The sequence below is a fragment of the Haplochromis burtoni genome, unplaced genomic scaffold (genome assembly GCF_018398535.1).
Source record: "Haplochromis burtoni strain Fernald_Lab_line unplaced genomic scaffold, NCSU_Asbu1 Contig_118, whole genome shotgun sequence".
Lineage (NCBI taxonomy): Eukaryota > Metazoa > Chordata > Actinopteri > Cichliformes > Cichlidae > Haplochromis > Haplochromis burtoni.
Genome location: NW_024582479.1, coordinates 1,126,322 through 1,148,769, shown reverse-complemented (window position 1 = coordinate 1,148,769; position 22,448 = coordinate 1,126,322). Strand labels below are relative to the sequence as shown.

The 22,448-nt window shown below is 41.3% G+C and overlaps 1 protein-coding gene across 1 annotated transcript in view; it reads right to left on the bottom strand.

Annotated features, from left to right (window-relative positions):
- Positions 1 to 22,380, bottom strand: part of LOC102292921 (breakpoint cluster region protein) — an 89,805-nt gene extending 67,425 nt beyond the window's left edge. Inside the window, exon 1 of the mRNA XM_005938835.3 lies at positions 19,891 to 22,380. Coding sequence (XP_005938897.1) covers positions 19,891 to 21,511 — 1,621 coding nt within the window. The 5' untranslated portion in view covers positions 21,512 to 22,380. The remainder of the gene's footprint in view (positions 1 to 19,890) is intronic.
- Between the last annotated feature and the right edge of the window lie 68 nt (positions 22,381 to 22,448).

Below are 22,448 nucleotides of genomic sequence, written 5' to 3'. Positions count from 1 at the left end.
TTTTTTTTCTAGGAATTTTATTGTGTTTCTTCCTAATAAATCTGACAAATGTAGTCAGTAGACAGACACAGTGGATCTCTCAACCCTGAAAATGTATAGTTTTAACAGAAAATCCAATACAACAGAGGTTTTTAAACAGATGAGTCAGGCTTTCGCTATTAACAAATAGAAAAAGTCCCACCAATACACTGCAGCAGATGTTACTGAGATCTAAATTAGTACCTGCATTACCCAGATTGTTTCTTTAGCAGCCATATGGGACCGAGGTTTGTTTTGTTTGACTCAACAAAAGGTACATGTCTTAAATATGCTATAACAAGCTTTGCCTCCTGAGCAAAATTAATTGTGCTTATGCTGTGTACTAGTCTGAAACGGCTTCACAGCACATGCTCATGTCACAATCACTCTGCTGGTTGTAGTTCTTTTCCTCGCAGACCTTTTCTTCCTTACTTGTCTGATGAATTTATTTAAAAACCCTTTTTCACCTTCTTTTTCCTCTTTGCAGAGTTGATGTTCCCCACCTTGGCTTGACATTACAGCACCAGATTAAAAATAGAATAATTCTCATTCAAGCAAACAACGAGGACATGACTAAACACACTCACACTTTAATATGCGACGTCCCACCCATGCTGTCCCTTAAAATGTTCCGCCTGAGGTCCATGAATCAGTCTCACATAGGCAAGACGAGTGACATCAGTGTCAAAAAATAGCAGCGCTGCCTGCTGCTGCTTCCATCCAGACCCAAGTACAAATACACCCACATAGCATAAATCCATAATAATGTAACAGTAAATATTAGCCAGACAGTAGTTGTTAGATTTCTCCACAACACAGAAGGTATTTCCAGAATCATTAAATAGTATACGGTGGGTAGTATACCAGACGTACCCAGTACAGGAAGAGGGATGGTTTGGTCATAATTTCCTGTATGGTATAAAATTTAAATATCAGCATGTCCTTGAACAGACAAATGCACGCTGCGGCTATTCTAAGTGGTTCTTCTCACTCATGGCTCTAATCATTATTTTTAAAAAATCGTATTACAATACAGGAAATCTACTTCTGTCTGTCCATCTGTGGGTTTCTTTGTCCACAAATAACACCTACACGATCAGGGCCTAAGCAACCAAACTTGGCCCCTGAAGGATCTGATCTTTATCAGATACATTGACATCATCATGTTGCCTGGCAACCACCTAACAACATGCTAAAAATGGCACATTTTTATACACCTTTAAACACATTGTCTCTTTTTATTTTGCAACAATAATATTGAATTTGTATCCACGAAAGCTGAGAACCAACTAGTGAAAATGACATTCTCCACTCACAGTTAAAATCTTCCAGCCTCCAGCTCTGCCTCCTACATTTTCATCAGTGCCACTGTCTCCAAACCATACATCATTACAGGTCTTACTACCATCTTGTGTAAACCTTCCCTTTCACTCTTGCTGCTACCCTCCTTCTATTGCAAATTGCCCCCGAAACTCGTCTCCACCCACTCCACCCTACCCACATTCTCTTCATCACCTCTCTTGTGCACCGTTTGTCGCTTTTGATGGTTGACCCAGGTATTTAAACTCATCCACGCTCACCATCTCTGCTCCTTGCATCTTTATTCTGATTTGTATATTAGTTTAATTTGCCAACACCCCAAACAGGACAAACAACACAGTGCATGGGCATTTAAAACTAATGTAAAACTAATGGACCATATATACCATCCTGGCTGTGGTTATACTGCCTCTTTGTTAGACTTTCACTCCTAGCAGGGCTCAAGCAGCTCATCCACACATAGTAAGAACCAAGAGGCAAAGATAACGTTCTACTTAAGGCTAACAGACATTTAGATATAGCATCATTTTTATATGCATTAAGTAAAATTGTCTGTTTTCAATGAAAGTAAACAGAAAATGTACTCTGTATCAAATGGCAGACACATACTGTAAGCAACTAGCTGGTGAAAACTGAGCATTAAACAGTTAGTGTCAGATATTTCTGAAAAGAGCTGGTAGAGACAAAAACCAAAGCCATAAATGCCATGAACGATAGGGTGCTTACAAACAAGGTGACCAATCAAATAAGTTATCTGCCAACACATTGATAGGTTCCTTCAGAATCACATCAAAAAGTAAGATAATTAGTCCCCTTGTTCAGAGCTGAGACCCCTTTTTCCTGCATAAATGCTACGGAGTTCTTAGTAGCTACATGTTTCACATAGCATTGAAAAAAGAGATCTAGATAATTAACATTCCAAATGACAATCTATACTTGACATTTCTACCTAAATCTCACATCGGTTTCCCTTTAAAGTGAACTCAAAAATCAATCTGAGCAGTGAAACATCCATTTATGTTTTGCAGAGGGACACAGGGGATATTTGCCTCACTGGCAGATAGCTTCTTTTTCTCAAGAGAACAGGCCTTGTGACTAAAATGGCAACAGAAAGCCTACAGTCAATACCAGTTTATCCACCAGAACAGAATAACCTCCTAAAACCTGGATATACACACTTTTAAATTTAGCCTCAGATGTTCTATAATACATAAGTTGGTACTGCTGCACAGACCTCGTTAACTTTCTTAGAGGGGAACCAAACCATAAAAAAATACAAGTCTAAAACATATAAATATATTAGATAAATTATCATCTGTGAACTCTGCATTCTCAAACAATGATCTCAAAATGACGGCTGAGGGTTATCACTAAATGATTAAAGTATGTGGGCACCATAACCATATGAGTTAACAGCTCATATCAAGGCTGCTAAGAGATTCATAATGAGAGCACCAGAGACAAACACAAAAAGATGTGGTAATAAAGCTTTGCAAATTCATTACAAACTTCATGTTTAAACCCTTTCCCTTGGCTGGAAAGCAAAAGCAAGCTATTTTCTGATCTCTAACACAGCAAATCAAAAATTAATCGCTTCACTGCTAGCTAATTCACTTACATAAGAGCCTAAGCTGAGAAAGGAATTTCAGAAACACAGCAACAGAGGAAATACAGAGTAGAAAACAGTTTGCTATAAGCCTGTGGATTTCAGCTAAAAAGGTCCAGCACACTTACAGAACATGAAACATAGCTATAATTAGTTTAAAAATGTACTTTGCATCAGGAGTGGCTTTTTTAAAATATGTATCACTGTAAATTTCTCAGACACCTTGTTAAAAATTTTCCTACAAATCATCTTGAAGTCATAGTCTTTAGCACACAAAAGCAGTTTTGTGGAGATTTAGCAACCATGGTCAACACTCCAAGCAACACAGATGGGATGTAATTCTCTTTCAGTGTTTTTGGAAACTCGCCACTTAAGTTTTATTCTTGACTCGTGACAGACTGTTTTGCACTTCCTCTTTATATGAACAGCTTTTTCCCTTCCCTGTGTGGATCTTAATCCAGTCTTCACAAATAACTGGCAGTCAATGTGATACAGATTCTGTCCTATGACCAGGGCAACTGCCATCGACTGGAGAATGTAGATGCAAGCCTCTGAAGTGCTCCTTCGGTCTCTTCTAAAACATGCTCGCAGTGCATGTTCTACACTTGTTTGTTTGAGAACAACAGCAATTTAAGGGGGCAGTTTGAGACCACAGTGTGTCTGTAATTTACAACATGTAACCAAGGAAACAATGGAGCTGTGAGAGGCATCTGTAAGTGGCAATTACACAATTATCAATCACAAGGCTCCTGTGTTCACCGAGTGAGCGAGACAGGAAGAGATATTTATGGATCAGCTGTGTACCCAACATAGAGGGTAATGCAACTCTTGGATGGTCACACTGTGGGTAAAACACACACTTAAACAGACAAAGATACACACACACACACACAGATAGAGGTTTGGATCCAAAAACGTGCTTGAGCACTCACCCAAACACACACACACACGCTTTCATAACATTAACACATCTGTTTCCCTCACTGGAGCAACGGAGGCCTTGAAGCCAGATGCCACAATGTGTCTGCCAGAGGTGAATCTCTTTCTGTCTGTTCTGTTTTTCACTATAATCATTGCTACCTCGGCAGGCTAAATCAATTCATTAAAGCTCGTTTTTACTGTGTAAAACACTGGAAGTTTCCACAGTGGAGAAAGAACTCATACAATGACAAAAGTGCCTTTGTCAACACATGCCACTTTGGATGTTGCGTAACTGCGTGATTACATTATGTGCTCTGCCGTTATGCTTCATTATATAAACCAAAATGCAGCTACTCTATATGCAAAATACTACATGTAAGAAGAGGAGCTGACAGGAGTTACAGAGTAACAACGGCAACTTCACAAAACACAAATGCAAATTCCATAAATCCAAAGTTGTGTGCACGTTTGCTTCAGTAAAGTGGCTGCACCTGTATGTCCAGTACACTCCAGCCGGCTATCTCACTAAAAATGTGAGGTGGTGTAGCTACTAATGCATCTGTGATGAGCTTGCCAGAGTATCAATGTGCTTTTCTTTGTTTTACACCAAATTAGTTCATATTATTAGATTATGACCGCTAAGAGTGATAAGCATCAGTATCAAAGAACAGTAAGAGCGCTCTGTTACCTATCAGATAATTGGCTTTAATGATAATGGTACTTTTCTGCATTTATGATTCTAATAATTTGACAAGATCCCCAACACCACTGGCTGAAATGTAAATCCAAAACATAACACAGCCTCCACCGTGTTCTACCTGCTCCGTGCATAACAATGACAGTTTGAACAAAAAAAAAAAATGACTCCATTAGATCTGTTGCCACTGATATTCAGTCCAGCTCTTGTGTAATGTGGCATACCTCAGCCTCTTTTACCCATTTCCCTTCCTGAAGGAAGGCTTCTTTACCACCACACTTCTATTTAGACCATTTCTGATGAGGCTTTGGCAAACAGTAAATGGATCAACCAGTCAGAGGCATCTCTTAAGGCCTGTGTCAAGACTTTCCTGAATATTTTCCTTTTTCTTAAAGCACCACTTTCAAATACTGTTCATCTGCTGTACATAGCTTTTAGGCCTTTCACTTCATTTTTTTTATGCCACGCTTGTTGAAATTATTTTGATTTTATTAAGGACACACTGCACACCGTGTAATGTGACAATGTATTAAAAAAGCAGCCAATGTCCAAATAAAAGGATGAAGGACCTTCACAAAGCAAGAAAGTTCTTGCTCCTTGGAATAAAACTACCTAAGGAATTAAGGGTAGCTCAAGACTGTATAAAGTACTGCACATGTAATATCTTTAAGAGACAACTTCAGGAAAGAGAAGCATTGTCAAAATTAAGGATAATTTCAGCCAACACCAGGAAATACACCTAACCACCACCATATCACCTTTCTCAGATGAGGCCATTCATCTTTCAGCCAACTGCTAAAAGATGCACAAAGGTATTCTGATGGGACACTGACTCATTTAAGTAATCAATAGAGTTAAAAATATCCCAAGGCACGATACATTAGTAATAGAATTATTCTACCTTCCTCTGGTCTGAAGAGCAGACTTTGGGCACCACAGACAGATCATTTCTGTTTTTAATGCAAAGTCACTCTCAAGGCAAAAGCACAAACATTTACACAGTAAATACAGAAACATATTTGTGCTCGCGCATCAACATCAGGGAGTGGCATCACTCTCTGGATAAATGCACAATACACATGAATAAGAAGTCTTCAGAGAACCAGAAGCATTGGTTCCCCTGAGTGACAGATATATAGTGATATTTACAGATAGCGATATTTACATAAAGTGTGCTTGCATCAGGACAGGCGCCTGGTAAACGCAGTCTTCCTTAAGACACACTCATGACAAAGCCTAAAGAAAGTGGCAGTGTGTGCCTTTAGTAAATAGTGATATAGGTGTGAGGGTTTCTGCTGGGTGTTTATCTTTGCATGTGTTTTTTTGGGGGTTTTTTGAGTTCCTTGGTTCAACTGTGTTCTTTCGCCTTTTCCATCCACTACTACTACCAGTAACACTACTCAAATACTGGACCCAGTGCACATGTGGCATTCTTCTCTCAAACTTAATTTAAAATCTCAAAAATTATGACCACAATAATAATGGTCACGGAGTTAAAAAAAACAAAAAACAAAACAAAAACATTACAATTCAAAAAGAAATCACGTGAAAGCACATGCACATAGCACTGCTCTTAACTGCATGCTAATTTGTTACTCAGTGCAGTTATAACTATATTTATATACTTTACAATCAGCTGTAGTGCTAAATGTCCAGTTCTGTAACTACAACAGAATTAGCAAGATTTTATCATTTTGTGTTATTAGGGTTTAATAAATCGTTTCCATAACAAATTTTGGAGGAAAGAAATTTTCAAACAAACACAAAAACATTATAATACTTGGTATTTTTAGCTTTACTGGTGTTCAGTCAAAGCTTGTAAAACTTCTGTGTGTCGCATGTTGTTTTTAACATGTTCTGAACTGCAGTTGAAAATACAGAATAAAAAATGGTGAACATGAAAATTCTAACTATGAAGGAGACTCTGACCCAAACTTGGTGTGACAAAACTATTTTACAAAATAAAACGTACATCATATTTATGTAATCTACAAGTCATCACTTCTAATGCTGTCAGAAACTCTCAGAGAGCAGACAATAAGTAAGTATGATGATTGTGCATTTAAAAAGAAGGTCAATGCTTTTTAAAATCAGCTACTTCATTTTCAATCCCTGGGATGGGCTAGCCTCCACTCCTCTTGTCTTATGATAGCTTGGAAAGACTTCATCCTCCCTGCAACCTTAAACAGGATAAGTGGTTAAGAAAATTGACAAATGGATGGCTAATTCATTTTTCTAGTTAAAAGGACAAATATTCTCTGGTTTCACCTTCTCAGTGTGATGACTCACTTCCTTTATCTTTCACTTTAAACACTTACTTAAAATCTTCGGCTTGTGGCGTGCCGGTTTGCAAACCGAACACATCACTGCAGCGTGTTAAGACAATTTTTTTTCTTTCACAATTCTATAAAAGTATGTTTGTTTTATTTCTGTGAATTAGAATAGGCGGACATACTAGGCTGAGTACTGGGTGGGTGGGTGGAGATGAGTAATATGACACCCTGTGTTACAATAGTCAGTTTCTAGTTTTTCAGCAAAGGGGCCCCAACCATCAATAATGGATGAAAAGAGAGTGGTGCATGCATGCAAGCAAACACACCCTTTTGTCAAAAGTCAAGAGTGGGATTATTGGATATGCAGCTATAAATGTGAACAACACAGATCTGTATAGTGCACAGAGATGGTTAGAAAGGTTTACTTTTAAGAAGCGTCTACAACCAACTCACATAAACACTGTACAAATTCAGCAAGCCACAGTATGTCAGTGCTACAGATGCTGCTGAGAAAAGACTTCTTGAGTAGTCACTACGAGCCAGTCACAGCCACTTTACCCTGAGTATTCGTGGGTCTATAAAGTGGGCCAGATGAGAAAGAGCTGCGATGAAAATGACACAGTGTGATATGTAAAACTGGAGCACTCGGAGAGAGAAAAGGAAACAAAGAGAAAGAAAGAAAGAAAGACCCAAGACTTGATAAAGAATGGCAGGGGGAAAAAAGCTAAACACACAACAGGGTTTAGCTTTGACCATGTGGACTCCATGTGGACATAACAGAGGAAGCTCAGAATCCCACAACAAAGCAGCGCATGCAGAATAGCTTCATAATCCATTCCTCCTGCATCCAAATTCAGTTTCTGTAAACCATCAGTAAGATCAATGTCAGATAAGCTATTTGGCAAGTTTGGTCTGCTTAACCTGACATTTTAGAGAGGTCTTTTTAATTTCCTGGTTTTGTTTTTTAGATGTACTTATGTTTGATTCAAATTGGCTCCTTGACTTTTATAGTAAGTGGGACAAGGTATCAGCCCAGTGCAAACATCACACGCCTTCACTGTGACTTTGTTTTCTTGCCATCAGGATTATTTGCACAAGGTTTCTGTTGAAGACTTAAAGATATCACGCATTACGACTGAAGTGCTGTGAGGGAAATTACCCAGACTTGTCGTAGAGCTATGTACAGGTAAAACAGAAAAAGCTGGACGGTTGGACTTCTTATATCCACATATACGAAGTCTTGGATTGGATTGTATTGCCTGTCAGAAAAAAATAAGACTAACATTGGATTGGAGCAGAAATGTAGAAAAGAAAAAATGCTGATGCAGATAAAAGGTTTTTAAAATTTGAACAATTAATAAGAGATTTTTGAAGACACACTTCACATTCTAACCTGATCAGGATAACACTCAGATTTCTCTTACTTGCTGTTATGGGACACTTTTGAAATCATCATGTTTGCACTTCGAGGTAACAAATTAAAATTGTAAAAACAGCATTTGCCACTATCCGTAGTTATGTGTTCTGTATTCTTGCACACAAGTGCCGTCTCCCCACAGCTGAAAATCAGCTGTCATGGCCAAATTGGGCTTAAAAATCAGCATTTGTACTGTCTAGTGCGCTCCAGGCTGAACAGCACTGAATGAGAGAGGCAGCCGGAGAGAGCAAAATGGTCAGGGGGATGGATAAAGGGATATTGAGTGACATAAAAGAGATTTCACAGAAGGAAAGATGTTACCGAAGGGCATTCAGGGAAGAGATGGATGAAGGGGAGGGGGATCGCAACATGAAATCTGATCTTCCCCAGGAGCCTACAGTTATCCAGTCCCTCTGCAACTAGCAGCTCAACGAATAACAGACAATAAAGGGAGCTAGAGTGAGAGACAGCATAATGGGATTTCAAACATCTCTTCACATCTGCCGAAAGGTTGCTTTTTGACATTTAACACATGTCTGTTAAACTGGGCAGATCCTCATCCTCTCAAAACTGACAAAGTCACATTGCAGTCAGTTTCACATATATTTTGCTCTTTGTGCCTAATAAAGTGTCTCTGAAGATGTGGACATTATCCTAAATTTTAATTTTTCTTTGTCCTAAAATGACACTGAAATGCATAAAAACTGGAGAAATACAGTAATGCACAAGAGTATCAGGTATGAACAGCTTTATTCCTGACACAGCCTGAACTCTTTTAGGCAAACCTAATTTCTTTAACGAGTCTTCAGGAATAATTCTCAGTGCATCCTGAAGGACATTCAAAGCTCTGCATTAGAAGTGCATTTGGGGTCATTACACTACTGAAAAATGAAGCCACTGTCAATCAGATGCTTTCCAGATGGTATTCCATGACGGATGAAAATCGGACAGTACACTTCTGCATTTATAATTCTATATTCTTGACAAGATCCCCAACACCGCTGGCTGAAATGAAACTCAAATCATGACAGAGCCTCCACCAGGTTTTACAGATGGTTTGACCAAAAAATTTCAAATTTGGATTCATCACTCCATAAGACCTGGTGCCACTGATTTTCAGTCCAGTTTTTATTTAATCTGGGACACCTCAGCCTTTCCTCCCCGTTTCCTGTTACTTGGATCAATGGCTTCTTGATAGCCACACTTCCACTGAGACCATTTCTGATGAGGCTTTGGTGAACAGTAGACAAATCAACTGAAAGACCAGAGGCATCTCTCGGGTTTATCCATTTTTTGAGGACATGCTACACATTTGCCAAGATATACCAAGTTTTCAGCTGATTCTCTTTAGGAAATCACCTTGTTGGGGAAAATGCTATTTTATGTCTGTGAAACTGTGTGGCTTTGGTATTTTTTTATTACACTCCTCTAAGAAAATAAGAACAAATTTAGTTTTTATAACAAAATGCATAAAGATACAAAATAAAATTGGTTCTTTGGTTGCCTGCTATGTTTTAAACACAATGCTGGTTCATGCCTTGAGTTAATTATCTTTTTTATGCTGGAATGACTCACAGGTCCTTGTTAAGTGGCTTAGTAAACAAAAAACTGGCCAGATTCATGGACTAGACTGAAAATGAGAGAAAAAGCAACCAATGTCCAAAAGGAACCTTTGAAAGAACTGCAGTCAAATCCTTTGCCACTGCCTATACCCAGATACCTTTTTTAAATAGATCTCTAAAACACAACTTGTCTTCATAAATACTTTCACTCTGACAGTTAAAAAAAAAAAGGATGGACTGAAAAATGTGGTTAAGTCATTTCTGCTCGTTCGCTCTGGTCTGTAAACATCTGGGTCAGGAGTCCAACTCGAATCAGTTTGATAAGGTGGTATTTTTAGTTTTAATCTCTCCACCTCCTACTTTCACAGAACGTTGGCACCACAAAATAGAGCCTCGCTGATATAATCATCTGATATGCTGCTTAATACACACCAGCATGACATCCTTGTTACAGGACATTATGCTGGTAAAAATGTGTTTGCTTTATTTACAAAGGTGTGTCATAGTTTCTGGAGTTTCCGACACGGTGTTCAGGTTTTTTTTTTAGTTTTTTCTTAGTAACTACATTTTGTTATAATCCTGCTGTGTGCTGACATTCAATGAAGCATTTATATAAGTAATACTAGCCAGAATATCCACACAGGAGTATTTTAATCATTAAATCTAAAAAATAATAAATAAAATGCATACACACACCTACACCTTGCCTGGCCAGTACTTTACAACTATTGACTGAACAAACTCGTCTTGCTACTTAGGTTAAACACAGTCTTATAGAGCCTAAGAGAAGGGGGGAAAAAACAAAACAGACACACAAGTACATGCATACACACAAAGAAACAGAGCGAGCCAGCTGACAGGTTCAAAGTATGCAGAAAGCCCGCAGTGTAACAGGACAAGCAGAGGGAATGGCTGGCTGTAATGAGCTCTTTGTTTTCTTTTATGTGTCATTCCAACCGAGGGCTGGGGGTTGGGTTTGGATCAATTGTTCCAATTTGGAATCATTTCAGACTGACAAAAACACCTGGACTGACTTGTATGTTCAAGCATTTCTATCAGAAGACAATGTGGAACTCTTGAGAAAGTAGGATACTGGATTTTATTCAGCACAGTTTACCAGTAGACTGCCTATAGCCTACTGGTGTAGTCCATAGTCCCTGCTCATAGTCTACTTCTTTATGTCATTGAAGATAACCAATATTGCTCAAACACTGTACACGAACTGCTATTGTGAAAGAAGAAACAGCGCTCTATGAGTGAGCTTTGTACAGAGCACAGAGCAGTCAGCCTTATCTACTAAAAGCCAAACTGGTGAGCTCATTCTGTCAATTTTAGCAGTATGCATCTGCCTCAGCTGTAAGATGGTATATAGATGGAAATTGGCTTCAAGTAGAAAGAAGTTAGAAGCAGCACTTAATATGGTGCTCAGATGAAGTGAATGAGGCAGGCAAGGAAAAGGCAAATGGGAAAAGGCCGGGGGTGATGAGATAAAGAGGATGAATAAAGTGCAAGAGAAGACCTTTAGGGAAACAGGCGCATGATGTCATTTGTTGCTCATTTTCTTTTTTCAGGTTATTCTTACATGTTGTGAATGTCAATGAGGCTCGAAGCCTGTTTTGTCAGATTTCATACTGAATTGAGATTAAATGCAGCTGAAAACAAACCGAGCAACACGTCTGCTGTGAGATAATGATGTCTTCCTCCATGCGTGTTTGATAGAAGCACAGTCTGAGGGAAAACATGGGAATGTGGAGGGGAAGACGGCTCTTAATCATCTGCAGCCACAGAAAGCTTGGAATGCCTGAAGAGTTTCCTCTCTCCGTTTCACCCTTTAAGATTCACAATTTCAAAATTTTCATGAATTTTTAGACTTTTCTGCACCTTCTCTCCCATATGGAAAAGATATATATTAATCTTATAAAGTTTGTATTTGTCTCGTGTGGAACTTGTATGAAAAGCATACAAGAGTGAAAACAGACATAAGATCCCTTGAAAAATGATATAAATGAAACTTGTATGTTTTGGATACTTACTAAAACAATATATGAAAGTAATAAGAAAGTGGCCACTTTCATGAGTAAATCATATAAGCCTTATATGATTCACTATATGAAGCAAGCCAAATCTGATGCAAGTCTTTTATAAGTTTTCTCTATTTCTTTTCCATATGGGCTGTTTCTTTTGCTGAATCCGAGGTAACTTCAAGAACCAACCACATGTAATAGTTCACTCTGAAAACAACATGTCCTTCACTTTGTTCTTTTTGCAATATTAGACAAAAGACAGCATGATATTGAGGGCATTCAGGGAGCCGAGGACAGGGGATATTGCATCCTATTTAGAGCTTAACCCTCTTTAGTTCTGATGGAGGACTGTGGTTAACACTATGAATGTAACTAAAGCCATTTTCTGAAGAACTATAAGCCTTTAAGGGTATAGCTGCAGGAGGTGGTAGGAGTGCATCTTACACTGGTACACTGAAAAAAAAAACTCCACATACACACAGTGCATGCATGGAAACATAGCTGGAGGAAAAGTCAGATGCAGGTGCACGGGAAGAGTTTTTTTCTGCTTTGTAACAAGAACGCCTGCTGCTAACAGCTGGCACTGATTGTGTTGTTTTACAGAGATTTCGTCAGGTAAACCCCTATTCAACAATTACACACAGAGGCCTCACTGTGAGGGGGGTCCTGACTTTGATGTCTCTCTGCTTTTCCCCTTGCTTGGTGGAAAACCAGGAAGAATAAAGACAGAGAAGTGAAGTGCCACTAAAGGGTTCCAAGCAAAGGAAACCAGAAGCAGATGTTTTAATGAAGCATTGCTGGAAAGAACAAAACAAAGACAGTATAAGAAATGGCAAAGAAGGGAAAATGGTCATATAAATGTATTAAATCTGTAACCACTGTAGTTCAGGGGTAACCGATCTAAAAATCTTGGGCTAAAGCCCACCAATAACACACGATTCACTGTGGGACTTTTCTGTATGACTTTTAAACGTGAATACATGTCAATCCTAAGTGTAGCATATCGTTAGCTTCATAGCATAAGTGCCTAAGTCATTTTTTGGTCAAATTGAGATTTTTGCCTAACTTTACTCCCCTACCACTGCTGCATCATCCTGTCCGTCTGAAACACAAAACACAAAAAAATGACTTAGGCACTTATGCTATGAAGCTAACGATATAGGACATGATGCATTGGTGCTGTAATGCTTTAATATGAGCTGTGTTAAGTGAGGAAAAGTAAAAATGTTAGGCAATTTTTAATACCCTGACTGAAGAGTGGCGATTAAGGCTTACAGATTTCAATCACTAGAGAGGTTTCTGTTGCTCTTTAAGCAACACTGTTTGGCTTCCAGTTATTACATGTGCGTGAAAATGCATCACAGCACTATAGGCTTATCTGCCTCACATTGTTAATAAAGCAGCTCTCACTGAGATCAAAATGTGGCTTTATATTGGTCACAGTGTCAAACTATCTCCTGGAAGTAGACACGGCGTACGAGGCCTCACTCACACAGGTCTAAAGTCCTGCCAGCGACCATCTGGCAGCCACCGGCTAAAAGAGAAAAATGTGTATGCTCTGACCGGTTATGAGTGGTTGTTGGAGGAAGTCAGCAGCCAATCGTGTGAAATTGGTTACAAAGAGGTTTACAGTGCCGAATTATTTTCACCTGACAAGAGACAGCAAGCTAGACCCCTCTGCTTAGTTCACATAAGCTTTCTCTCAGGAAATCATATGTATTAAGATACTATGTCACTGTAAATTTGTGTTTGCATTTCCATGTCTTACAAACATGATGGTCACTGTTTCACTTCACATGGTTTTAGTTATTTAGTAATTTTCTTATTCTCTAAACTGAGATATTTAATTATATAGCGAGCTCTGTGACTAGTAACACAACCTTGACATAAATAGGTGGCATGCTCCTTTATGTCTAGACAAAAGTAAATGAGTGTAAACAAATCAGTACGGAGCCTTGTGGTCTCAACCACCTTAACCTGGCCCCTTAGAGACCTGGCTGTGATTAATAACCCATGCAGCTAACCGAAGATATGCAAAACACCAGAAAACACACAACAGCATGCACTTATACTGCAAGTACAAAGCTCTGTGGTAAGTGGTGAGCTGTGCACGCTAACTAGTACAGTTTCCATGCAGTGTGGCCAATCAAAATTATAACCTGAGTGACTGGGACAGCACGGGCTGTGTTAGGGGAAGCCAAGATGGCCACTGTTCAAAAGTAAGGGGAGTTTCAAGTCACCAAAGTTTATGACAGGGATTTTCCAAGTGCCGTCAGCGGCCGAGAAAAGATTGCGGCTGGATGCTTGACATAGGAAATACACAAGCAAATACAAAAAGAAGAATTAAGTGAAGCAGGGAAAAGTAATTACCCTGTGGAGGGATATGAGTGTGTGCTGTTTATGTGTGTTTGACTTTGCATGTCTGTCTGCAGTTTTCAGTTATGATCATCCAATCTGCTTCCCTTCACCCTAAGGTTGGTTTGAATGTCCAAAACTGTCCCCAAGCCTGCAAAACATGGACAGCGGACACACACACACACACACACACACACACACACACACACACACACACGAGTGCACACGGACACACACAACCTCAAACAACAATACACACAGGAGGCTCCAGGCTCACAAACCAAGCCAGGCAGTTTGACTTTCTTTGGGGAGATGCTGGACTTGCTCCACCCTGCTGTCCAGTGCCAACCAAGCAATTCTAGGCCAGCCTCTGTGCCAGACTGGACTCTTACATCAGAAACACAGCAATGCAACATCATCACTGAACACTACAAGGAAACTCTACCTCTATCCACATTATATATTTGAATGCATATGAATCAATTAGCGGTGATCTGTGGCATGCATGCGGTGGTTTGGGGACATATTTTGGTAAGAATTTGTGGTGTAAAGTTATTTTGTATACAGAATATTGTTTGGATCTGGTGGGTTTTTTATGTAATCTCTTAAAAGCTGTAATTTATATTGGTTAAGATGTTACTGGAAGCTTTTATTTCTGTAAGCACCTCATAACAAAAAAAGGGATAAATTTTTATGTCCACTGTGGCACAAATAAAATATAAAAATACATCATTTGTAATATGAAAGTTGTTTCAACAATCTACATACCTACATATCTTTACGCATCAGTAAATACTTATTATTTGGCTTTTGGGGGTTTTTTCTAGCAAAGAAGATTTCTTCTTCCAAAACTGATCTCGCCAAGGGAACAAAGGGTGCAGCCAGGCCTTTCATTGGCCTGGTGAAGCCAGGCCAATGAAAGGCTGAGTTGAGCACCCAGCTGGCAAGAAAGGCAGATTGGCTTCCCCTCCTTCAGCCTCCAACCTCTTCTCCTTATCCTCTCATACTTCTTTCCACTACTCCTTCAACCACTCAAGGCCTGACTGTAAGCCTGCAGCCTGCTTTCACTCCCCAGTTCACTCAACTACACATGCTAAATGCATCTTTTTTATAGTCACTGCCATCCCCGTGTGAAAAAGGGGGTCATTGTGCTACACAAGGATACTATAAAACATTCCTTTCCATTTTCTCTCCCCCTTCTGTACATATGTGAAATACAGGCTGAATCATATGATGCAAAACATACAGCCCCTCTCAGATCCTCTCTGGCTTCCCTCTCACAATGCTCACTCCACTGATCACTAGTTTGTTACAGTATTTAAAGATGCTGAGCAATATTTGCGACAGCCAAACAGGCAACACACTTAACTCTGATTTCACGGGGAGGATCTTGTGTGTATGCATTTCACATTATGGTGTTTCAGGTGATAAATATATTAGAATTATATCCAGAAATGCACGCAGACAGACACTGATGACATAATCAGATTTTTTGCCCTCAGGAATGGTTTTTCTATATGACTGTTTTTTTGTCTTCTCCTACACATGTTTTAATACGTATTTGCAATGACAAAAGTTTTGCTATTACATTAGTGCTCAAACTTGCTAATACTCAGTTATTCAAGTGCATTTGATTAGCAGCATCTTGTTGTCATTTACCCTCTTAATTCCTCTGGATTCCAAAGGGTGCGTTTAGTTTTTCACAGGACTGCACAGAGTCAAAGGAAAACTTTTTTCACATGACTGTATATCTACCACAGGTTTCTTAATACGACTGGTTGCCTGTGTAAAATTTAGCACCATGTGTATCCTAATGCAGATTTTAAAAAAGGTATTAACCTATTCATTTCTATAATAGAGAGTTTAAGAAATGCAATTACTTTAAAATGGTTAGTTTGTGATAATCCCTGCACATAAAGCATGCAGTACTTATAAATAGGACAGATACAGTGGGTGAAGTTTTCTCAGGTTTGTCCTTTGCTATCCCTGCTATCCCACACGGATCTCTTGACCCAACATCAGGCATTCTCACTTTCTTCCCAGTAACGATCACTAGAGTTCGTCAGCGGTTCTGAACCAGGATAGGTAGTCCCTGAATGTGGGTTGTTGTGGGTTCAGGAAAGATTACTGGAAAGATTTTTCTGGTAACAGGTTGTTGTGTTGTTGCATTCCCGCACCTTATCAAGTTAGCACGTCAACTGAGCTTGTGTTTATATAGCCATTTGCTGGCTGTCAAAGTTGAGCATTAGTAGTTATGGCAACCACTGGATCTGTCCAGGGAACACTGGTGGCAGCAAAGTAAGGGACATCATAACCTGGACTTGCCAAACTGTTTGTGGGTTGATGAACTCGGTGAAAACCCCCCATCCCCTTTGCATCGCATGCATGGGCGTCAAACATGCACAAGCGTTGCTGGCAAACACCAACTTCTGCAAACAATGCTATACAGGTAGAATCCCTGAGCAGCGTTTGCAAGTGTTGGTGATCTCAAAGATTGATCCCCACTATTTTGACACCAAGGCAAAACCCAGCAATAAACCCAGCTAGCACTTGCATGGGCAAATGTAAGAAAATCCTGCCTGGTATAGCGCAAGGGGCAATTTTAAAGTGGTGATGGGGGACTCCATATTCTTGAAATGATTTATCTCAGACAGACATGGTGGTAGCGGCGCTTCCGTGACTGGTCATGCCAGAAGGCGCTTCCCCCATAGTGATATATCTCACTCAGTTTTCAGAGAACCTGGGTTACGCTAGAAACAAAACATTTCGTCAGACTTTCCTTCAGATTAATTCATGGAAACAATGTATGAAAACACTAACCATTTTTTGGGCAGCACAAGAATCATTACACTTTCTTTAATGAACTGACCTCTAAAAACTTTGAGTGGGTGAGATGTGTGGGTGGGGCTGGGCTGGGGAGCAAAACCTGAGTAGGGACACTTTCCTGCTACCGCTAAAAAATGTGAGTTTTATCAGTTAATCCCCATCAGTAGGTTTACCATACATAAACCAAATGACCTCCAAGAGTCCCCATATTTTTGTTTAGCTTTTTTTCATTTTTACTGTATTAAATTCGATTTTCTGTACTCGCTGTAAAAACAAATTAGAAAACTCAAAGTCAAAATGTAAAAGAAATGTGTCAGTCTAAGTCAGGATGAACGATTAAATGTTTGAGGGTATACTGCTGAGCTCATATTTGTTCAATCAAATTCAAAAATGAAAAGCAGCCGAAGGGGTGGGGGGGAGGGGTAACCTGCCAATCTTCCCTGCTTTTGCCATTATCTTTCACTCAGTCATATCCTCAAAAGATCTGGTTGTTATATTTGTGAGAAGAGAAGAGAGGAGAAGAGAAGAGAAGAGAAGAGAAGAGAAGAGAAGAGAAGAGAAGACACTGACCTGCCCAGTCGGCATTATCTCACAATACAACAATGGATCAAATAGTGGACGTTTACACCTACTGCTAAAAGCACTCCAACTTTAAGGTATAAGAGTGGGCATCAAGCATGTCTCTCTTTGTGTGCGAGCCTGGGTGTGTGTTTCTGTTACACAACGGGAGAGTTCTTCCCATCTGTGCCTCTTTCCAGCCCCCGCATCCCTGACCAATGAAGCGAGAAACGACAGCTCTGCCTTGCACTCTGCCTCCCTCAGTCTTCCTCACAACACCATCCCGCTCTTCATTATAATCAGCCGGCCACTAAAAACACATTCACTTCCTTTACTATCCCTTTACCTGCCTGTCAAAAAAACCAAAAACAAAACATACACACTAAGGGCCCAAACATGATGCAACATTCACTGTTATCAACATCATATGTATCTGCCCTCAGCTTAAACCCCAACTAGAAAACAAGACATCCCCGCAGGGTGTCTAACCATCATTTTTTATCTTTTGCTCAAATTCCAGATTATCCCACTAAATGTATCACCCCCATCCTGCATTTCCATCCCTGCTTTTCCGGCTCGCCTAATTTCCCACAGGGCTCATTGTTGTGGAAAAGATGCTAAAACAAAGAGGGCAGACAGTGGAGTGATAATCCTAAACATACCAGCTGGAGATAAGATAGCCATTTGCTGTGGACTAGCTATCTGGGTTTTGCTGCTAAATGAAAACATCTTAACATCTTAATTGCTAGAGCCAATAGCTTAGCATTGCTCTAAACTGCTACTTGCTATTTTAAAAAAAAGTATTTTCCTTTCACTACAAGTATTTCTGGAGTGGTTGTTGAAACAGGATGCAATCACGCACCTTGACGATCGCATCCGGCCTGGAAAAGCATTTTAGCTGATCCCACCAGGACCACTGTGTCAGTGGTTCAATTCAAATAAATGAATTATAGATGCAAAGAGGCCTGTTCAACATTCAGGATATTAAGACAAATAGCAGTACTGGTATACACACAATAATGCTTTCGAGAATGAAGGTAGACAGAAATGTTACTTAGATTAGCTACATTTTTGCGTACTTGTACAGCTGTTAACACTGTTCCTAAACTTTGCTTGCTTTCACACTTTCTCTTTAACTTTCAATTCTTCTGATCCCCCTGTATAATACTGCTTGTGTTTCTTTCCCTTTTTACCATCTATCAGACTACCTCCTCCTGTCTTTCCAGTTCATCCTGGCACTGGAGCACGTGTGTGATGCCAGCATCCTGCTGCCTGTCTGGTCAAGCAGGATGCCAGTCCTAAATCTGTTACAAGTGAGTGCTAAAACACTCCTCACTTCCATTGCAGAAAACCAGTGAGGCAACACTCCAAAATGAGCGGACGTGCAGCTAACCACACCTTGGTAAACAACAATCTATATCTGAAAAATATACATATATATCAAATATTTGAACTACCCAAGCAGTGTTTGGCTTTTCCTTCTTGTGACCTGGCCCAGCCTCTGAAATGGAAACTTTACTGCGCAATTACAGTAAACTGTGCCCTCCTAATGTGCTTTTCCTCAAAGCAACACACTTCACTCCTGCTGGGCTTCAGCATGACAGCCCAGTAAGCCAGTACCCATGATTTCAGCTCCAGGCTGCACATCTCTCTGCTAGCGGTTTCTATTACAGGTGCCATAGCTGGAAGGCTGCACTTTAGCTGTTAGGTATATGGCAGATAATTGTAGATAATTGTTTGGAAAGATAAGACTGGATTTCTTTTGTTCTGCCGGTGAAGAGTTTCAGGCTGTGGTTCAGGGACAGTTTTCGAAATTCTGAAAGAAAGAAAGACAGGCAGGAAGACAGACAGTTGTTCGAATTCCATACTAACAGCCGCAAGAGTTATCTGGGAAAGGCTAGACCTGCCGTTTCAACGCAGACTGACCACATTTACTGTTCACCCAGCCGACACACATTCCAGAAATAAGCAGAGGTGGATCTTTCATCTTTCTCCCACGCAAGGCTGTCCAGAGGACACACAGTCCAGAGTGTTTGCGTGCACGCACAAAATTGTGCTAACAGTATCTCTCACGAAAACGTTTGGCTGCTTTGTGGCTTGAAGAGGAAATATAAATTACATGAAGAAGGGTCTAAAAATGCATAAGAAAAATGAAAACATACCAACATAATTCCAGCATGACTAAATAATACTCATTCACTCAAGCTTTCACTCTTTTCCCCCCTCCCTCCTCACAGAAAGATGTCCTCCTTCGCCCTCCAGCCCACCTGACCTCTAACAAAACATATATTACAGACAGCAGCCACCACTCACCTATGTGATCTCCATGGAAACTGTTGTCATGGGATGTTCTACAGTGAGGCATGAGGTCATGATGGGCAGCAGGTGGCCAGATTTGACCAGTCTTGCGAACACTCACAATAGTAGCCTCAGACATGACCACATGGCCTCCCTGCTGCCGGTGGTGACGCTTCTGGGACTGCGGCGTCGGAGGGCTGCTGCTGTCAAAGGAGTGCTGAGAGTTCTGGGAGTTCTGAGAGGGTGAACGACTCTTCTCTCTAAAGGGACGGCGGAAAGCAGTGGTAGGGCTGGGGGAGACGTGGCTGGACTGACCTGAGGAGAAGTCCTCCTCACTGGATGTCAGGTTCTCGTTGGAGCTGCAGTCCGGTGTATAACCGCCACCTCCACCTACATCCTCAAAGCTACCTGGGGAATAGGAGCGACGAGGCCAGGTCAGAAGGTGATCGTCACATCCACCATGTTCTCTCATTGTGACTCCACTGCTGCTACTTCCACCACCCCCTCGTCCATCTCCACTGCCACCTTCACCCATCATCACCCCACCAACATAGACGCTGGAGTAGGCTTGGAACTCAGAGGGCTGCCAAGGAGGGGGAGGTGGTTTTCCCCCATTGGCCCTTCCTGAATGCCGTTGATTGGGTTCCCCATCTTCATACTCTGCATCATAACCACAGGTGCTTTCAGTGGACCTTCCTCGATAGACTGGCCTGGCACGGAGCTCCCCTGCCACCGTAGCCAGATTACCTGGAAGGGAGTGAAGAGATCTCTTTCGCTCCATCTGCATGGCCTGGCTGCCTAGTGAGCTGATCTTGTCAGAGACGTCACGGTCATTGACCCTGACTAAACCCCTGTCATGGTGGAACTCCATGTTGGTATATAGCGGTGGTGGTGGCAGCGGCTGCTTCTCCTGGCCCTTTGCTACATCACCTGCTGAGTGCGAGTTTGCCCGTTTGATCCTCTCAAAGTTGGATCTAAGAGCTGCCACACCAAGTCCCATTCCAAGCTTGTCCTTGGGGTCAGTGGGAAGGTCCTTGTCAGGGGGTGGAAGGGTGGGCCTGCGGGGTGACACAGTAACACCACCTCTCTGCTTTGATGGCGACAGGCCATCGAGGTTGTCGCAGGAAGTTGACTCTGCTTGCTGAGGTACATCAAAGGCTGACTCCAGGCCATCACCGTGGGAGGCTGACTTCCTGGCAGGTGGAGGTCTGGGTTTGGACCTGCCAGATCCATCTCCTAGAGGCTGAAAACGGCTCCTATCCCCACTACCACCACCACCACCATATCCTCCACCACCTCCTCCTATGCCAACTACACCAGTCTCCTGCATGTGTGGCTGCTGGGATTGGATTTCAGCACCCTGTGTGGCTGCAGGGTCCATCCCCTCATTCAAAGGTGTCTTTCTGAAGCCCCACCGCTGTTTGTCATAGCTCTTTCTCTCTTTGGCCAGGAGGGTCTGGAGGTAGATCATGCGGAAGCGCTCCTTGTTCACCTCCTGCTCCAGGCGTCTAATGGATGCTTTGCACTTTTCCAGCTCCTGCTCGATGCCCCCGACAGACCGCAGCTCCATCTTGGGGGGCTCTGACTCTGGGAACTGCGCCTTCCACGCCTCAATGAATCCCACCGGCTCCACCATATTATGTGGAGATTTTTAGGGTGGGGGGGTTGTGACCAGCTCTGGTTCACAAACAGAGGGCGGGGGGTGATGTCAAGTGTGCACTGTTTTACCCTCCTTTGTTTTTATTCCGATCACCACAGATTCCTTATCGACAACAATGGCCACTTCCAGTAGCAGTGACAATGGTTAAAGGTAACCCGTTCACAAGCACACAGTCTAATTGCACACACTTGTCTTAGGTTGCGCAGTCGCAACAATACATCCCATTCTGAACAAGAGAAACCGGCTGTTCAGTTACAGAAAAACTAGGGAATGTGCGAGATATAGAGATGAATAAAAATCTGTAATCGAGTTCATAATTCTTGTGCATTATTCCAGAAAAGGCCACTTTTGAATCGTTTTTTCTCCCCTAAATCAGCGTCGAAACAATGACAGTATGTCTTCGCAGGGTGACACTGGTGGTCTGTTTCCCACGGAGAAAAAAAAAGAAAGAAAGTGTTTTAATCCTGCTTGGTTTACTCACTCGCTGTCTGTGTTTACCATCCCAGGTTTGTGCGCGGTTCATTCACTCTTGCCCATTCATATGGCTGTAATCCCAGGTGCTGCTGCTGGTCCTGACCAAGCGCCTTTGTACCATCAGCGCTGAAGGAGAATGGATAAAAAGCGCAAAATGCAAGCCACGACAACATCTGTTTAATAGGGGAAGGGATCAAGCGGTGGATCCGGTATTAATTATATTGCTCGTTTCGTTATCCCATTTTTCCACAGCACCTATGTGGTATTTTTTTTAATCAGTTCCCTTCCAGATTTATCCCGTTTCTTCGGCCGTGAAAGTGCCGCTGTGCGCGCTCCCATCTCAGGCCAGTAGCACTGGAGGGCTGCAAGAATGGGAGGGACCAGAGCCACAGTGAGTCTGCTGGTTAAAGAGACAGAGCTGGGGTACACATATTTGGTT